This window comes from Strongylocentrotus purpuratus, unplaced genomic scaffold (assembly GCF_000002235.5).
Source record: "Strongylocentrotus purpuratus isolate Spur 01 unplaced genomic scaffold, Spur_5.0 spur5_scaffold_12, whole genome shotgun sequence".
Taxonomy (NCBI): domain Eukaryota; kingdom Metazoa; phylum Echinodermata; class Echinoidea; order Camarodonta; family Strongylocentrotidae; genus Strongylocentrotus; species Strongylocentrotus purpuratus.
Window position 1 is genome coordinate 21,502,882 of NW_022145597.1, and position 19,782 is coordinate 21,522,663.

General features: G+C 38.8%; 1 protein-coding gene across 3 annotated transcripts in view; it reads right to left on the reverse strand.

The window, feature by feature from the left end:
• Window positions 1-19,782, reverse strand: part of LOC373219 (myosin VII) — a 63,824-nt gene that overhangs the window by 20,611 nt on the left and 23,431 nt on the right. For all 3 annotated transcript variants that reach the window (XM_030982107.1, XM_030982105.1, XM_030982106.1), the window contains exons 7-30: window positions 19,481-19,623; window positions 18,526-18,639; window positions 17,689-17,919; window positions 16,804-17,063; window positions 16,110-16,188; window positions 15,528-15,659; window positions 14,623-14,758; window positions 13,985-14,229; window positions 13,137-13,198; window positions 12,084-12,267; window positions 11,142-11,321; window positions 10,350-10,445; window positions 9,946-10,068; window positions 9,484-9,591; window positions 8,755-8,952; window positions 8,029-8,235; window positions 7,426-7,509; window positions 5,290-5,385; window positions 4,336-4,568; window positions 3,480-3,597; window positions 2,748-2,879; window positions 2,014-2,187; window positions 1,327-1,554; window positions 706-876 (exon numbers count right to left, since the gene is read on the reverse strand). In XM_030982107.1, coding sequence (XP_030837967.1) covers window positions 706-876; window positions 1,327-1,554; window positions 2,014-2,187; window positions 2,748-2,879; window positions 3,480-3,597; window positions 4,336-4,568; window positions 5,290-5,385; window positions 7,426-7,509; window positions 8,029-8,235; window positions 8,755-8,952; window positions 9,484-9,591; window positions 9,946-10,068; window positions 10,350-10,445; window positions 11,142-11,321; window positions 12,084-12,267; window positions 13,137-13,198; window positions 13,985-14,229; window positions 14,623-14,758; window positions 15,528-15,659; window positions 16,110-16,188; window positions 16,804-17,063; window positions 17,689-17,919; window positions 18,526-18,639; window positions 19,481-19,623 — 3,734 coding nt within the window. The remainder of the gene's footprint in view (window positions 1-705; window positions 877-1,326; window positions 1,555-2,013; window positions 2,188-2,747; window positions 2,880-3,479; window positions 3,598-4,335; window positions 4,569-5,289; window positions 5,386-7,425; window positions 7,510-8,028; window positions 8,236-8,754; window positions 8,953-9,483; window positions 9,592-9,945; window positions 10,069-10,349; window positions 10,446-11,141; window positions 11,322-12,083; window positions 12,268-13,136; window positions 13,199-13,984; window positions 14,230-14,622; window positions 14,759-15,527; window positions 15,660-16,109; window positions 16,189-16,803; window positions 17,064-17,688; window positions 17,920-18,525; window positions 18,640-19,480; window positions 19,624-19,782) is intronic.

The window sequence follows — 19,782 nt, forward strand, 5'->3', positions numbered from 1 at the left end:
TTTATTCATTTAATCATGTTTTATTTACTACAATTGATAAAAACAGTGGAGGGTAATCTGATTCAGTTAAAAGAAACTGCTTTCCAACTGTTATATTATTGTTATCATGATAATATATTTCAAAATGTTCATCAAGGATTGTCTGTAGTAATGCTGGTGAGCACCTTAGCATCACATGACCAGCTTTTTATTATATTCACCATGCACAATGTCTTTAGTTCCTGATATTGTGAATAATAGTAAAACATGATCAGCTGGCCCTGCACTGCTAAGGTCTGCATGAACATTACTGCAGAATGTCCTCAAAAAACAATGGCTGAATGAAACATCTAATTGATTCTATCCTCAATTTGGAAGTATTCAAAAGATCTACATGGTAACTGATGAAAATCAGCTACTGTATGATAGAACAGTTCTTACAGTGGACATGTCGATCGTTTAACTTTGTCTCAACCCTCAAAAAGCCATCGGTAGTTTGGTTAATTGAAAGGTAAAAAACTATTATTGCCCAGCTATTTAAGTTTCAATTGGCTCTATACTTATTGCTCTCTGAAGATATATGTTTTGTAGAACATGTCCAAATACGCCATCTTTCTATAGAATCCAATTTATCATTCTCCTTGGGTGACGTTGACATTCATAGCATGTCAATAGCATGTCAAAGGTCATTGATAAGTTCAAGAGTTAAGGTCAAAGGTGACTTACACTTGTGTGTTGTCTGCTGATCATTCCAGCCCATCTCTCAGCTGTCTTGGCTCCTGTCATGGCGTTATCCGGTATGTAGGATGGGATCAGCTTCAGCAGGCGCTCGTACGACATATCACTCTTGTATTCCACATAGTATTGCTGAGCGGCAATGGCTGCTAAGTCTTCATCCTGTTACGAGATGGAAGAAAGACGGCAAACAGAATTAAAGAAAGTAGATCTTGATCAATGTGACAAGCAGTAAACAAAGAATCAATATTAAGCAAACAACATGAGCTCTATCATCATCATTTTTCCTACTAATGATTATCAACATCATGATAATCATCACTCATTATTTTGATCAATATCATCATTATAAACACCATCTTCCTCAACATCATTTTTACCCTCCTCCTCCTCAATCCTTGTCACCATCATCGTTATTATCTCTATCATCAGTATCATCATCATCATCATCATCATCATCATCATCATCATCATCATCATCAGCGTTATTATCATCGTTATCCTCCTCATCATCATCACAACCAACATCATCATATTCATTATCACTATCATCAACGTCACCATTACCAACACCCCCACGATTATCATACCCTCCACTTCCATTCATCATACCTTATCACACCGGTACTCTCCAAATTTGACGCCCCTCACGATCTGCTGGTAGATCAGATTGGTACCGACGGGGTCAGCCGTGGGGTCATGCCAGGGGGCAAATATCTCCTTCCTGAAGAAGAGTCTCCAGGGAGCGTTCCTCTCCTGCGCTCCCTTCTCTTTGGCGTACTGCTCACACTGCGAGATAGCATCCATAACATGGTCTCCCCCGCTACCAAGCGAAGATACCTGTAAGTGATATCGAAAGAGACATCTCATGAGTGATACGCAGTGAAACCTGTATATAAAGGCCCCTCCAGAGAGGCAAGAAGAGAGGTCTTTAAAGGCAGGTGGTCTTAATATTTCAATGAGAAGCCATTTTCAATAGGAACAGAGGGTGTGGTCTTTATATATAGACAGGTGGTTGCTTAATCGAGACGTTATCGCAATAAACTCTCAAAAGAATGACTTATATTAAAAGCAAATTCTTGGCTTGGCTGAACAATTCATAATATTACCCAAGCCTGAGAACAGGTGTTAGACCAATATAAAAGACAACAATAGTGTATTTTGTAGATTCGACCTTATTAAAAGAATAGCTCATAATTGAATTTAGCTCCATGTCCATCATATTTTTTTAGATGATTCAATAATGAAGACGACCTTATGGAATGCACCACACATGGAATTTAAAAAAAATGATCCTACCTTCTCAAAGAGAGCGATGTAAAGGGAGAAGCCAAACTGGTCTTTCAATCCAATCTTCTGGGCTAGGAGCTGACAGAGTTCCCTGGCGGTGGTAGCAGAGTCAGCCAGTAGGGTACGGGTTGTTCCGTCCATGAACGTGATGGGTAACATCAGGGGGTTCTTGGTCTTGGTAGCCTGGTTATAAATGAATAATATAATATAATATCCTAACAAATAAATATATGCTTTAAAACAAATAAACATCAATAAATGCAGACATACATGTTGATTATACTGGACACTGCCAATGAGTACAGCATTTGAATTTTCAAAACATGACGATGATAGAATATACAACACTTTTCTATAAAGGCAAATAAAAAATTCGAGAGATAAAAACAAATTCATCTGGGAGAATTCTTTGAAATGGTTTCTGGAGCAAAGGAACAGCCTCCTTTCTCCCCGAAGGGTTCCAGCTATCGCAAGCCTTAGTGCAGACAGAACGAACTAAGGAATATGGTTGGGGCCTTATGATAAATCAAAGTATTTTATCATGTTACCATGCTATAGAATATGATAATTAGGTACTGCATGGTGATACAAATACAAGGGAGCAATGAGCACTACATACAGCACTGGAAAAATCCAAATGGGCTCTTGTAACTATTTTTGGTGAGGAAATCTAACATCAACTACAAAAGATTCTTTTTTCAAAATCTCCCATGATAAAAAGTTTTTTTGTTTATGATGCGTACCTGAAGTTCGAGCCAGCTGGGTGGTTGACTCCTGGTGCCATTGGCTAGGGTTCTCCTTAGTCTCTCCTCACAGTAGGCTGCATACCCAGGTGGTCCTTCAGTCATGATGAAACAGCGCAGGTACTTCACAAACTATAGGCAGCAGAAGAAGTTTATAACTCTTTAAATGCCAAACAAATAATCTCTGGGCGCCACATTGTAATTTTTTAACCCAAAATGTGTGATTTAGATTAAATACGATCATACCAATTCAGCTCCACTTTTAAAAAATATGGTGACAGTTAATTAATTATTTATTAAAATTAATGACAATACATGGGCCAGCTGGTTGTGCGTATTATAATTAACACGCAAAAGCCAACAAAAATCCTGTAATGTCATTGGCTGGAATAAAACGTATAAGATGCTATCTCATTTTTTCAACGGCTGGTTCAAAATTATTGAATATATTTATGGATATTTCAGCCTTCTTTGAACCGATTTTGATCAAACAAAGACTTAGTCATGTAAATTGTATGTTCATTCAAATTTGACACTCTGTGGTTATTTCATCAAATCAGCTCTCATTTAATGTAAGAAAAAGGGGATCATCGGTGACCATTAGTAGCTATAAGTAGTGCAGTGGAGCTTTAATAGAATTTACTGGCTCCAGGTTAGCATTGACATAATTATTCTTCCTTCTGGGAAATATTCAAGTAAAGATGAGAGGAGGAATGAGAGACTGTATCCTACCCTATCGGTTGGGGCGAAACATCCCACACAGAGGGAGAGGAGGATCCAACCACGAGGTAGACTGGTCTGAGAAGGGTTGTTGGTCAGCTGTTTACAGATCATGCAGTAGATCTCATCCCTGGAAGGAAAGAGAAATAAGAAGGTGGTTAATGGAGAGAAGAGATGGACAGTTGAACCCTCAGATGAATAGTGTCACGTTTTATTGACCTTTGTTGTCGTCTTTTCATCAAGAATGCTATGAAGCCCATGTAGTAGATGATCAGAAAGATCAAATATTAAAGACAAATTGGATTCAATTGCTGTTGCAGTACATTATGACATTCATGGAAAAACTATTGCTATTAATATTACTCTTAGTATTACTATGATTATTGTTGATTACTATTTCCATTGGCCTATTATTATTGTCATTTCTATTACTGATGACTATTAATATTACTATAACTATCATCATTAATAAGTGTTATATTCCACATACAGAGAATCTTGCGCTACGATTGGTCACAAGTAAATCATGTGATGAAAGATAGTGCGCCCATCATTGATGGGAGAAGAATTTTTTTTTGCACTGTGTAGATAGTAGTACTATCTATACAGTGCAACGTACTTTCACTGAAGACTATCTTGCCACTCTAAAATAACGGAAGAAGTGAAATGTTTCCGATGTGGAATATAAAGCAAATAATCATATTTTGGTTTCAGGCGATAGCAAACTATCACTTCCTTGATCTGAATGTATATGCTATCTTTCCTCGGCTTTGCTTCGGAAAGAAAGCTACATCCAGATCGCCTCGGAAGTGATAGTTTGTCCCAACGGTAATTATTTGCTTACTATCATCATGATATTATCATTTACCTGAGCTCTGGACGGAGGAGCCCATGGCCTGTGATGAAGTGAAGTTTCTCCAGGTTAGAGGTCGGTCTATCAATCAGCATACTGTTACCGACGTCATTCTCGTTTCCATCTTGAATCCTCTGGGCCATCTCCTGGCTGATCTTGGACTTCCTCTTGAGTGTCATGGAAACCAGCTTACGTCTCATCGTGTTCTTGTTGCGACCAGTGGTCCCAGAGTTAGGCACATCATTAGGCTGCATAGCGAAAGACAATTGACAGGAAATTTTGTCAGATTTTCTCACTTGCCACCACTAGATTGCCAAGCAATAAGGATCTCTCTCCAAATGAGCTATGTAGTAGCCCAAAAATGAATTGTACTGATATTTTAAATATATTCTGTGACTGCCACATCTGCCTCACCCAATCAGCTCATGAAACATCGACACTTGCTTTAGTATCAGGATCTACTTGCAACTCGTTCCCTCTCACCTCAATCTGTGTTTACATTTTTTTCGGGGGGGGGGGAGGGGGATGGGGAGGATGTGTAGGATGTACATGACAAAAATGATTTAGACCCAATACACAAACGATATCTTCCACAAGAAACTGTCTGGATAAATCCTGAATACATACATGCATTCCAGGTATCTATACCTTTCAATGATAAAAGGGGTAGATCCAGGATTTTGTAAAAGAGGGACACAATACCCAACATAACATGATCATAGGGGCAAATTTTGTTCTTAGTAATGTATGATATACCAATTGGGTTTCAAAAGGAGGGGCACACGAAGAAGAGGAAGAGGAAGGGGAAGAGGAAGAGGAAGAGGAATAGGAAGGGGAAGAGGAAGAGGAAGAGGAAGAGGAAGAGGAAGAGGAAGAGGAAGAAGAAGAAGAAGAAGAAGAAGAAGAAGAAGAAGAAGAAGAAGAAGAAGAATAAGAAGAAGAAGAAGAAGAAGAGAAAAAGAAACTTACAATCATGTCATCTCCAATCATCATCTGTTCAGCTGTTTGTTTGCCCTTCGACCTTCCTAAAGTGTTGTAGATCTTGGTCATCACAGACTTGCCATCCTACAAATTAAAAAAAGAACATCACTCAGTTGTAGGGTTGTGGGAGCAGGGCGCGACAAACCCGCTTGCCCGACGTCCCGGGGCAACCAAATTGAGCCGTCGGGCAAGTAAATCAAATTATCACTTGCCCGATTCGGGCAAGTGATACTTTTACAGTAATTTCCTAGTGTCCAAGAACTCTACCATTCACCCGTCAACTTCCGTCGTCAAAATCCAGAAGCAAAAAAGCGATCGTTCCGATTTCGAAAAAACTTCACAGACAGCTAGCCAGCTCAGCTAGCTCAGCGCGCATGCAACAGTGACACTTCAAGCCATGAATGCCGCTCCGCCTCCACGCACGGCCGGCCGTGAGCTAGCTAGAGACAGCTAGCGCGATCGTACCAGCTGCGAGCTTATTCGCGCTCTCTCTCTCTAGCTCTGCAGGCCGCACCGACAGGCCTTTGCTATTCTCTGATTGCCGATTGGTTGAATCACGCCAAATATGACGTCATTATTCTAGGGAAATGAACACGTGCGAATCGGAATGGAATAAACAACAGGGATTTTCTAGTAAGTACAAAAAGTCAAATGTTTGATATTTATTCATAATGACTGTTAATGATTGTGAACATATTATTTAAAACTCGCTGCTCATATAAATCAGATGAATGTTTTTGTCTCGTTTTCAATTTATTACTGCGGTCTCAAGATCCGACCGAGCGAGTCATTTTGATAATAGTATCGAGACCCCCAGAATATAAGCCGTTGTTGTTTTGTTTTCATGGTTTTAGCGACGTTGTTTAGTCTAGTTTTCGCATACTTATCCGAGATTTATCGTAAAATATCTTCAATATTATTATTTAGTAAGAATTTACAAATTTTGGCATGATATTTATAGCAGTGAATGATGAAATAAAAATGTCCGTACTTTATTTAAAATAGTTGATTACCCATTATTTACATGACGTTTCTTGATGGAAGAGTTGACCCAAATTATTAACAGCTGAAAATTAGCCTACGTTTCCAAATGACAGCGGCTTGCACAGACACACATGTGATGTTGCACCATGGTACATGTGGCTACCATTAATGACATGTTTGTATCATATTTTTTACAACAGGGTCATTATGCTTTTTTACATGACTGAATATTAAAAACTTAAACCTGCTTGAACCATTCTACCTTGCCGAGATTCATGTGAATCTGATTATTTATGGAGAATCAATAAAATGCGTTTTTTAAACCTTCAACCATCCTTTGTTGACCATTTTCTTTGACATATTAGGTTATTATTCAGTACAGTTACACTGTACATGTATGTGCATTAATTTGCTATCTAAAACACTAACTTATCATTACGAGATAATAAATGCTTTAACCTCGAGTCCTTTTTCGCTTTAAAGTTTTGGGCAAGTGGAAATATTGTTTGGGCAAGTAAATTGAAAACCCACTTGCCCGACAGGGCAAGTGGTGAAAAAAAATTCTTGTAGCACCCTGGGGAGTATAACTTTCTAATAACATATTTGATCACACTTTTCAAAGTGCAAGATATCTATGATACAGAAATTCTTAAATATATTTACATTATTATTTATGAAGGACTGTGGGAGTGTAACTTCCTGTATAATTCATTTTATCATACTTTTCAAAAGAGGGCCAAAGTTAAAAACATAGCCCACTGCCCTGCAAGCATCTACCTGCATAGATGATGTATATCATCAGTTATTACATAAAAATAAAGTATGAACAATGAAGTACACTGTTCTGAAAATGGCCTCAAACTCATTTGACCAAACTGTCATGTAGTTGATTTCCTTTCCCTTTGTAAGTTATTACATGTATATTTTCATGTCCTTACCTTTTTTCTCTATCCTCTCTTGAGCACTTAAGTTACACAAAGTTGGCATAACAATAATTTCTAAAATTTAATAAATCACAGTACATTGACTACTGAATGCTATTATTCCCATAGGGTTTAACACTGCAGAAACCTACTTCCGGTAGGCAGTGGGTTAAATCCTAACAAGACAGACAAGGGAAGAGAGACAGATTAGTCTTACCCTGTCAGCCATTGAAGCAGATGCCTTTGGCTCTGGAAGATCACCCATAAACCTCAAGATCATGATCCAAACAGCTAGGGCAGCCTGCATGAAAGGAAAGAGAGACATATTAAGTAAAATACAAATAGCAAGTTAAATAGCAGCTTATGTGCTACATTAGAATTGTTTCCAAATCGTCACAACTAAAATTTTAGTCAGTAATGAACATGTACATGTATTTGGCATGTTTCACAGACAGGATTTAAACCCAAGACGATGTCAATTGATTGAAACAACTGCACAGAGCCCGCTCCTCCCCCCCCCCCCACACACATTTCATCATAACCTTTATTCCTAACACTATCCCTAATCCTAACCTTAACCCTCACATTATTATTATTATGATTGTTATTGTTGTTGATGTTGTTATTGTTATAATGATCCTCATCATTATCATCATATCTTAATCATTATCATTACTATAATTAGTATCAATATCCTCAGCATTTCCTTTGCCAGACACAAAAACAAAGATATAATTGAGTACAAAGGACAACCTAAGGACTAGCTTGAAATTTACATAGCTTTCTAGAGCTCTTCCTAGCAGAGAATGTACGCTCCTACCTGTCGATCATTCTCATTCTTCAGATCCAGCAGCGGCTCATGAATGGGTTTGCGTATGTGAAACTTCGTGTGCCCAGCCTCAAAGTATGTTGCAGCGAATTTCTCAAACCGATACTCCGAGATGTCTTCGTCGTTATCCGGCACGTAAGGCTTCATGGCGTCGAATTCACCTGCGATGACTGCATTTTGGTGAGACATCTCCAGATCCTAAAGAAAACACATAGATAGTTTCAAATATTAACTCTATGTTCATTGCCTAATGACTAAAGGCTTGTTCAGATATGGTGCGCCAAAACCGTCGCAAAATTTTATTGCACCATCTATTAAGTTAAACTTTTCTTAGTCATACTATAAATTTAACTAAAGTAAGAAAGAAGAAATACCATACATTACAGAATTATGCAAATTTGTGTTGAATTACATGCAGGTAATGTACGTTTTCAAAAAGAGGAGTGTCTTCAGATTCCACTTGAAGAACGTCAAAATTTCAAAGAAACTTACATGAGTTAGTTATTGGTTTCATAAACATGGTGGAGCAGCTAAGAAAGCTTGGTCTCTAAGAAATAACCTTGTTGTTCGGACTACTACCTTGACTAAGCCAGAAATATAGCAACGGCCTTGCAGATGCGTCAAGATTTAATATTCCAAGATAACACCAAGTAATTAAGTCTTTTGCATTCTGGATGTGTCTTAACTTTATATTTCTCGATGCTACATGTACCTTACCTCAAATCCTTTTGGTGCCTGTCCCGTCTCCTCATTTCCATCGATGTCTCCGAAGAGTTCATCCACCACCTCTACGTCTGTCCGTGGTTGATTGCGACGTTTTTCTGCCTGTTCGATGGCGTAGACCTTTTCCATCCTCTGACGCTTCTCCTGCTCCTCAAGCTCATTGTCCATCCTCTCTTGCTCCAGGAGAAGAGCCTAAAGAAAAAAAATTACTTCAAATATTAAGGTCTTATGTATGATACCATTATTAACGTGAAGCCAGTGAAGATCAGTCACGACAGGGGAGACATGGCAAGATTTTAGTATACAATGAAGGAGATGTGCTGCTTTATTTTGGAGTAGTTAAAGGGAGTTGAGATCTTTAAGCGATATACCATGAATAGTGAATTACAATAATCTAGAGGAGACAGAACAAGAGATCTTACGACCGCATGTGAAGAATCTTTAGCTATGAACTTCCTTATTCTACGGAGGTTAAGTAAGTGGAAATTAATAGATAGTGATACATTTGAAACATGATCCGACATATTCATGTCAAAGGTAACACTCAATATGCGAACAGATGGTGAAATTGAAATGATGTTATCATCGTCAATCTTCAGATGTACATGATGTAACTGTTGATGGTGCTTTGGAGATGCAGCAATCATGAATCCTGTTTTTAACTAAGCCCCCTCCCCCCTCTCTTTCAGCTGGACGACTAACATATTAATTTTTGCTATTTACCTTAGCCCTTCTTTCAGCCTCTTGCTTAGCCTTCTTAGCTCCCAGCTTTCGTTTCAGCTTCTCCTCCTCCTCCTTGCGTACCCTCTCTGCTTCCACACGACGACGGTGCTACAATAGAACATGACAATCAAACAATTTTAGAGATCGAATACGAGCCCACGTTCATGTAGTAGGCGACTTTTTATTCTAACTATGCCCATGACAATGAAAAAACATCTATAGATCAAAACAATGTAAATGTAGGAGGTATAATGCATTCAGGGACTACGCCCTAGCTATATTAAAGTCATATATTTATGTACACACCTCATAAAACTGTAATGGTTTAAAGTGAGAGATTGTTATCTCTCCTAAAATACAAATTATACATGTACTTAAGGTCACGTTTTGGCCGATGATCAACTGTTCCTCAAAGATTTCTTATTACACCAAACTAATTTTCAAGATGAAAACTGGCCTTACCTCTGTTACAAGTTTCTTGTACTTTCTCCTGGCTAACACCATGCGGAATCCTGCCTGGACTTTGACGATGCTACTGCGATATTTCCTGGTTGTCCGCCGAATCAAGAAGCCCCTGGCATGGGCCTGTTAAAAGTATACAATCAATATCTTTACTACCTATAGGTGTATCAAATGGGCATGGATATGTCTCATTTTTACAAAAGTATAAAGAAAATTATTTTTGTCTAAAAGAAATACATTGTATGTTTAAATAAAAATTGCAAGACAGGGAACTAATAGCATACAAAATAATTATAATTTGGTGATAAGTACACTTCAATAAGAGGACCTTTAAAAAAATACATTCTAACAACAGCGAGCACAAACAGAACAATGCAAAAAAAACGGAATGTAGACAATCATACCTGGAAACCTCTGATTCTCCTCCTTGTAAACTCATATCTGTAAGCCAAGATCCTGGCTCGTAGGACAGCCTGAAGTCTGAGAAATCCTCTCTTCATCTAAAACAGGTAGAGGTAGAATGAGGACATTGCATGATAATTGCAGATGTTATAATAACCTTGTGAGACAGTCATTTCACATGCTGTGGTTTGGCTCAAAAGCTTCTGATTTAGAGCCAACAAATATATCAGATGTATGAGAAGTAAGAGAAAAAATTCGGCACATTTGCATCCATTTGATGCCAGGAATTGAAAAAAGGAGAAAATAATCTTTAAAATCCATGAGTTGGCAACACATTGAGTGGTTCAAAATCACTGTTTTTAAAATCAAAACTGTCCCCTTTTTTCCTTCCAACTGTTCGACTGAGTCCTTACCCATGTATGTTGTTTTCAGAGATGATGCATGTAGCAATAAAGGGAAAACTCATTGTTGTAAATTTGAAGAACAGCATGTGATCAACTTTGCTCTTAAAAAAAACCTGTCCTGTCTCTCTGCGACTAAATTCTAACACTTTAAGCCAGAACTGTATCACTCTACTTAACCCTAATAGCTGATGTCAACATAATCAAAATCCATTAGCAATTCAAGACCTTACCCTATATCTTTCACGAATAAAGCCAGGGAGCAAATGTCACTTAGGCAAAATATCATCCAACCCCCCTTTCCACATAAAGTTATGGTATACAGTCAGGCTTTACATTTTGAAAAAAAGTATTCTCATAACAGATACTCTCAAAAAAAGAATATGAACGTACCTTGAGGTAGCGGATTCTCTGAGCGTATTTTCGCCATGCCTTGCTGATGGTGATGGCAGCTGAGCGCATCTGCAGGAAACGCCGTCTGTAGAACCAGCCGCGGAAGACCTTCTGGATGATGACACACTGTGCGGTGAGTGCCTTGTCTCGCTCGCTCTCAAGGTGCAAGTCTTGTGCATCCTGAAGGGGGAATAAAATGAGCAAGATATTGTCAATGTGTGAAGTTTCTGGCATATCCTAAAACCAAAAAATATTCTTTCAAATCTTATTCCTTAAATTGAAATCGAATTCCGATCTTGAGTCACATAGGATTTTTTGGACAATATGGATAATGTGAAGTTTTGAAAATACCTTCCTACATTAATCAAATCGACACAAAAATCATGTAAAAATGTATGAGATGAACACAGAGTGGGTGTACTCTGTACTCACATATAGTACTGCCCAGTGTTGTCCTGCTGTTTTGTGTCCAATCCATTAAACTGTGGTTTATCCTTGTACTAAGGTATGTCTGAATAGACAGTTTGCATGCACAACAACAGAAATCTTGTGGAACTCATACAATGGTGGCAGCGGTGGGATTTGTCATTGAAGCGATTAGATTTCTCATTAGACTAAAAACAATCAAACCTGTCCTAGTGGCCACCTCTCTATGCTGTTGTTTAGTAATCACTTTTTTATTGATTCTGTCTTTGCCTATTGCATAATAATAACAATAATAATAATAATAACTTAAAGCCTGTCTGTACTAGTTTGGCCAGGACGGTTTAGACCACCCAGGGTGGTCGCTGACAGGTGGCTATCTCATCAACTCAGCTCTCCATTAACATAAGAAAAAGAGGATCATGGGGGAACAACGGTCACCGCTTAGGCATTTTTTCTATGTAGAGGGAGCAGGTAGCTACAAGTAGTACAGTGGGGCTTTAAATACAGGGATCTTACCTTGAGGAAGACTTTCTTGGTTCCGAGCTGCCAGTCCTCACCTGCGAGGAATGCCTTACCAATCTTCTTACAAGCAGCAATGCAGTCTTCCTTTTGGGATGGTTTGATCCCTGGTACCAACATCCGGTAGCGGTCGACAAACTCGGAGAAGGTGTGACGGATGGGGTATCCCGCTCGTCGGATCCTGAACGAAAGAAGATCATAGTTGGCAAAAATACAACTCAGCTCAGGGAAAAGAGGCCAATATCGCACTAACATTTAAACCTGACACTGGGTTCAGACTTTTGTCCGAGGTTTGAATTGAGTCTGAAGTCTATGTTTTCTGGGGGGTGTTTCATAAAGCTGTTTGTAAAGTTACGCATGGCTTTACGAACAGCTTGTATATGAAGAGGCAGATAGGATGCCCAACGTTTTTCCTGATGTTTTAACAAAGTGTGACTAATTTCCAATAACCTCAATCAAATTATGGCAAATAAATGTACTTTGCATTAAAAATGTTTGTTATAATAAGAATGTTAATCTACATCTGCACAGTTCAACTTTACTTGATGCAGTTAATAATGATTAAGCATCCCATTTGGCTTTGCATATGTAAGTCATTCGTAAAGTCATGCATAACTTTACGAAAAACTTTATGAAACACTCCCCTGCTTATTAAACATGAATTTTGACAAAAGGTTGGATTTAACTGATGTAGATGAATGCAGACCACAGAGTATAGATTATTCATATAAATTCTTATGTTCTCTTTTGAAAATTCCTAAGTGCTGTGAATGTTTTTTAAAAGAAACATCTCAACTAAAATGAAGATGTACATCTATTTGAACATGTATATAAAAACTCTGTTTCCTCTCATTTTCTCTCATTAATTGTCGATAAAACAAATCTGCTATGACCCTGAGGATCTTTCAAAAGTAGGCATAAATGCATCAGACCTTTCTGTCATATCAGTGACTTCTACCTTCAAAATGAATATTCAAAAGAATTTTCTGTCCCTGGAATAACAGGTTTTGTTCTTTATACACTCCTACTTGGTTGCAAAAGAAAAATTACCTGATAGTTTCCATCATGCCAGAGTAACGCAGCTGTCTTACCACTAGTTCTCTCTCAAAGTCCTGTAAAATTGAAGCAGAGAAGAATTATTCTATTACTTATAATAACAATGGCTTCTTATATACGGCTCATATCTTTCCTGTTGTGACACACATGGCACTTTAGACTTTACTACCCTGGTTGCCAATTAGTTGTATGCTATGGTGACAATTTCTCCATGTGCAATGTCCTACAGTCACAGCATTCTCAACTTCACCCCTAGACTTAACATGGTACCTAACCCTAATCCTAACCTAATCTTACGTTAACCTAACCCTAAACCTAACCCTAACCTACCCCCAAAGTACCCCCACACATAAACCTAATCATTATCCTAACCTACCCAAACCTAACCCCACACCTTAACCTAACCCCACACCTAAACCTAACCTTAACTCATAGCCTGCCATGAGGCTGCGTGCACGCTATTGTTACGCTGCTTCTTGCATGCTAGCAAACATTCGTAATAGCAGTTATTGTTCATGCCCATTGGACTGTGCCTAGTGTTTTGCACGCGCTATTGTAAGTACCATCGCGTTAATCCGATTATCTCGTTATAAATCTGGCACTGGGGGGATTAGCCTGTGGCAGGATAAGAGTTAAACCTCAACCTAACTCTACAACTAAGCCTAAACCTAACCCTAATTTAAAAACAAACATAACCCTAACCATACGTCTTCAGCCAATCAACAAGTAATTGTTGCAAGAGCAAAATGTCAGAACATCCATCCCATAGCCGTATGTCTTTAATGAATCAAAAAGTAACTGCTGCCGGAGCTAATGTAAAACCCATCTGCCAATCAACTCACATTGGGCTGTTTATGCTCATTTGGCTTGATACAGCGGACAAAGAAAGGCTGACATTGTCCCAGAGTGGTCATCAGAAGATCTAGAGACTTCTTGAACTGTGCTCCGAGCGTTGGCGACTTCTTGCGCATCTCAGTGGTGGACGAGAGGTCTTTGGCAAAGAGAGTCGTGAGGTATTTGTTCTGACTGGTGCGGATCAGCTGGATGAAGTCGGGGCTGAAGGTGTCACGATTCTTGTCCAGGAAACCTGTAGGGAGTGAGCGGAGGCAAACATATATGATCAGTTTCCTCTATTCACTGTCAGGGAGTAGAATAACCTCTACACAACAAGGGGAATAGGAAAAACAAAATTATCCTGCAAGACTAGAAGGAAGTATGGATGTATCAAGGCAGATTCTGGCAGTTCAGGAACCAATTAGAATTCATTAACTGCTTTTTGCCACTAGGTTTACAAACAATTATGGATACGTTTTTATCTCTGTTAGTTCTTCTAAAATATAATGAAACCCCTCACAATGAATTGAACTTCTTTCTCTTTATAAAAAAAAAGAAGCTATTTCTTAGCAAAACTTAAGATTGAGCATTTACTTTCTTGGGCAATCTATGTGCACATAGCATGAAAGTGGTAAAGGGTACATACCTGTTGCTTCATAGTAGACTGTTCCTGCAAAGTGCTTGATACCAAAGAGAGTACCCTTGGCAGAGGCTCCACTGATGTAAAGCTTGTTCTTGGAGTGTTGCTTGTTAAGCTTTGCCAGCATGGTCTCATCAGATCCCTGCAAAAATAAGGGCAATAATTGTCCTGGTTTCCTGATTTGAATTTTGTGTTTTTCCTAAATGCTAAGAAAGCATGTGTATGCCTGAAAGTAAGTAACCAGGGGACTGATAGCTTTTAAGTCCTCTCTGAAGGACTTGGTAATGAGGATTAATGCCTTACCAAAGGGCACAAGCCCATCGACTTGGTTTTTAACCTGGGGCCTCCCGGTTCTGAGAGCACTGCATTCTCTACGGTATAATCATTGGGATTATGTTTAACATAACCAATGTATAAAACAAATTGATTCCTTCTTCAGTGACTGAGACAATGGAAATTCATGACATTTTCTCTACAAAGCATAATGGGGTAATTGTGTTTGCCTTTTTTGAAAATACGTAACTTTCTTTATTTTGTTCAAACTTTCACTGATCTGTTTTAATCATGTTTCTGCCTTCAATAGAACTAACTAAATATCAGAGCAGACTCCCCCTTTTAAGCACATTTATTGTGTCAAGTCATTTCTTGTGGTGGTGTCATGGTATAGTGCTTCATTCACTCGACTCTCGATCCTTGGCTTGAGGGGGTCGGATCCCTGCCTTGTACTAATGTCATTTTGCAAGACTTTTATTCAGATTTGCCACCCTCCACCCAGGTGTAAATGGGTACCTGGCAATTGCTGGGGTACTTTAATAATTGCAAGGCTCTCAGGTAAAACAGCAATGGTGCTAATGAGGCTACCCTGGGTAATCAAATTATTGTGATCATTGAACGAGGCTTTAGAGACCTACCCTTGGGAAGCGAGACTCCTCATCGACCAGGGCAATGATGTTCATGGGTTTGACGGCAATCAGGTCTAGGGTTTCCTGGTTATCCACAAACTTGATGTGCTGCCACTTGATTCCTTCTCTATCATACTCCTCCTACGAGAACAATATAGGAAAGTAGGAAGAAAGCAGAATGGTCATGAAGAGTTGATGATTACCTATAAATCCAATTATCCCCCCCCCCCCCTCTCACTCACTCTCTAGGTGTCCTATAACAGTTAACAATTAAATTATTTTTGTATTCCTCATAACTCAAGAAGAATGAAAGGTAGACTGGTGTAATTTAATTGGGCCTGTGTTCAATGCTTTTAGAACTAAGCTTTCATATGTCACATTCTCAAGAAACGTAATTCGGGACAAATTGATTTTTCACACCTTTGAAAAAGGACGAACCTTGGTGAGGGTATGAATAATTTAGTGGTCAGCTGTATATCCCTCATATGCTCTTTGTGTGCGTTTGTGTTTCAGACTTTATACTTTTATATTTTTTAGAGTATCTTTCTTTCTGATAATAAAAGAATTCAAAATATAAAAAGAAATCTGTACCTGCTCAAGCTTGAATATATGCCTGACGAAGAACTGCTGCAGATTCTCATTTGCGTAGTTGATGCACATCTGTTCAAAGCTGTTGAAAACAAAGTCAGAAATTTACATCAAGAGAAATGTAATACAGTAAGATGGCCATCTTTTTCTTCACATGTTTGAGAACACTGATAACTTTTGTGGGTTTTTCGACATATTGTTATAACAGGCTAAATCTTTTAAGAGAAGGTAAGAATGCAGGATTATTACCCCATCCAAAACAGACTAGCTACTCTTTGTCCAAAGAGTGGAGCAACAGTACCACTTGGGTAGTTCAGGCTGCCTCAAGCACTGAAAAGGACGGACAAAGCATCTCCTAACATCACAAAACCTGGGCATCCTTTCAAGAAACCATCCTAAGTACAAGTTTGCCTACATCCCATTAACCCATTCTGGACAGCTGTCAATAAAGCTTTTTGGTTGCAACAAATTCAAGATTTAAGAGTCAACTGTTTTTGCCAAAGTTCTCAAACCTGAAGATGTCCAGAAGTCCGATGTCGAACCTCTTTCCCCTATTCCTTTATTGTTATTTTCAGAGCCAATATAGGTAAAGGGAGTCCAGAAGTCAGATGTCCACCCTCTTTCCCCTACTTCTTTATTATTTTTCAGAGCCGAAATAGGTAAGGGTAGTCCATTAACATCGGACAAAGGGTCTCACCTGTTCTTGCCAAAGTTCTCAAAGCCGAAGATGTCGAGGAGTCCGATGCTGATCCTCTTCCCTGTACTCCTGTCATGCTCCTTGAAGGTGGCCACGTTGAGTTTGTTAACAATCCAGATAAAGAGCCGGCCGTAGATGGCCTTGACGAAGGCATCCCTCATGTCGATGGCCTTGGCATGACTGACCGGCGAGATGATGACCTCGCCGGATGCTGTGGTGGACTTGGTGGTCAGCACTTCTTCCAGGGCTTTTTGGTTGACCTGTAGCAAAGATCACATCGTTGGGAATCATCAATATAAATATTATATCTGTTCCAAGGGTTTGTTTATTTCAAGATTATAACAAAACTTGACGTATGTCTATTTCCAATTATTAAAATCATTAATGGAAAAAAATAATGGATATTAATATCAATGATATTATCATAATTAATAATAGTAATATTAATATTAATTATGTCAAACATTAATATTTTACTCTACTTACTTTATGCAGAGAAATTATCGTAAAATTAAAATCTTACAAAAAATAAACACATTGCACTGTATGTTTGGGGTGCCATGCCAATAGACTATCATTAAAACATCCAGTGGATGCTATGGACACCTTGTGTCATACCAGAACCATAATCCAACAGGCCAAAGATCATACAGGGCAGATAAAGATGAAAAGGAGCAATCCTAGTACAGTCAAACCTGTCTATAGCTACCGCCCAAGGGAAACACAAAAAGTGGCCTTTGTAGACAGGCTCCTTAAGTACATGTTTCAATGAGAAACCATTTTCAAGGGAACAAATATTGTGGTCCTTGTAGACAGGTGGTCTTTGTAGACAGGTGGTCACTAAAGCAGGTTTGACTGTATTAGTCAAAGTGGAGCTCAACTTACAGCTAGGAGTTTGGCCACCTTGGCAGTCTGAGAGTGGTCTTTGAAACCCGTTGCATCCAGGTTGGACTTCTCAATGGCTGTGTACTTGATGTTCCCCAGGTGGAGGATAGAGGCCAAGAGCTTGAAGATATCCCAGATCTCATCATCAGTGAAGTTCAGGACCTTCATGGCCGCTCGGATGGTGGAGAAGTCCTCACGGTCGTTCCTCCCAGGACATTCGATGCAGTCACCCTAAGGTTCACAGATACATTTATTTCATTATAAAGTATTTGAGATGGTTGAAAGGTCATCAAAAATGTTTCTAACTTCTATATATAGTTCTTCAAAAAAAGCAAACTTACAGAGGGTTGAAAACAATAATGATACAATCCATCCCTCCCATACTTCTTACATGATAACTCATCATTTTCTGTACATATTTAATCCTCATGAAAAATTCGGTTTTACAGATAATTTACACGTTTGAAAACCACAATACACCAATATGATTTTTAATGATGCACAATAAGTCTTGGTTCTAAACTGGACACAAAGTGGCATAACAATGAGAACATGACTTTAACGGTTATGAGGAATGACCAATAACCAAGTCACACCACCAAACCGACTCCAAACTGGTAGATTCTTTGTCATTTTTTGTTCAGTCTGGTGTTGGTCTGGTGTCGGTCTGGTGTCTGTCTGGTGTCTGTCTGGTGTCAGTCTGGTGTCAGTCTGGTGTCGGTCTGGTGTCGGTCTGGTGTAGGTCTGGTGTCGGTCTAGTTTTGGTATGGTGTTGTAATGGTGTCGGCCTGGTGTCGGTCTGGTTTTGGTGTGGTGTCAATCTGGTAGGAAGCATACCTGAGTGAGGTAGTAGTAATCCTTTGCATTGGTGAGTTCCAATTCCTTCTTCTCCTGGTCAGGCATACCAGACATCAAACAGTAGAAGATGTGGTAGTTTCTCTCATCACTAAGCTGTTTTTAAGAGAACAGACAAGGTGTTTAATTGTAAAGTAATGATCAATAAATTAACTGAATAATACACTATCTTTATAAAAAAATTCTAGCGAGAGGTGAATGTCTTTATCTCAACTCCATACATGGTTCACATGATGAGTTCTAATGATTTCTAAAGTTGTTTTCAGCGGAAAGATTAATGCTCCATTAATAGTCCATTAAAGCATGACATGATGGACCAACCCAGGGTAGGTATGTGGTCAAAGAAAAGACCTCGAGTTCATTCAGGCATTTTGTGTCAAGGCTCAATCCGTGCTCTCTTGCATTTCCTGGTCCGGATTATGGACGGCACATACAGTTTGTATGGAGCTACATGTCTTATCCCTTTCCAGCTTTGTACAATGCATCAACTTATAAGACTTTCTATATCATAATACAGGTTTAATACCCTGCTGGTGCTCAATGGAAGACGAGTCTTCATTCATGATACAGAGGATGATAGCCATACAAGGGCATTGTTCAGATTAACTATTGAGGAAAATGACACCCTCGGTGATATGTACATTGTTCCACTATACTTGGAGGTGCTCGGAATACAAAACTACCAAATACTTTGTCCTTGCCTAACAGGTGGTTTTTAAACAGGTTTCTTATTCAACAGGTTATAATTAGAAATACTGGTCAAGGGCAAGTAAATATAAAATTTAGTCTTTATACGCAGATGGTCCTTCTATACAGGCAGTCACTATAGCAAATTTTCTTTTATCATGGTGCCATTATCATCATCATCATCATCATCATCATCATCATCATCATCATCATCTTCATCAACGACGACATCATCATCCCCTTTTCTTACCTGACTAACAAGCCTGGACTTCTCCAGCAGGTACTGGTCAATCTTGGCCCCCTCAATGACCCCCCTCTCCTGAAAGTGAATGTCAATGTACTTTCCAAATCGACTTGAGTTGTCATTCCTGATTGTCTTGGCATTTCCAAAGGCTGCAAAGAAAATGGAATGGATCATTTCTTAACCTCGATCTTCTGAGCCACCAAATTTGTGTAGAATTGTCACAATTCTATTAAGGATGACATTTTGAATTATATTATTATGATCTTTATGATAAATTGGGCATAACATCCTTCCATGATATACACTTT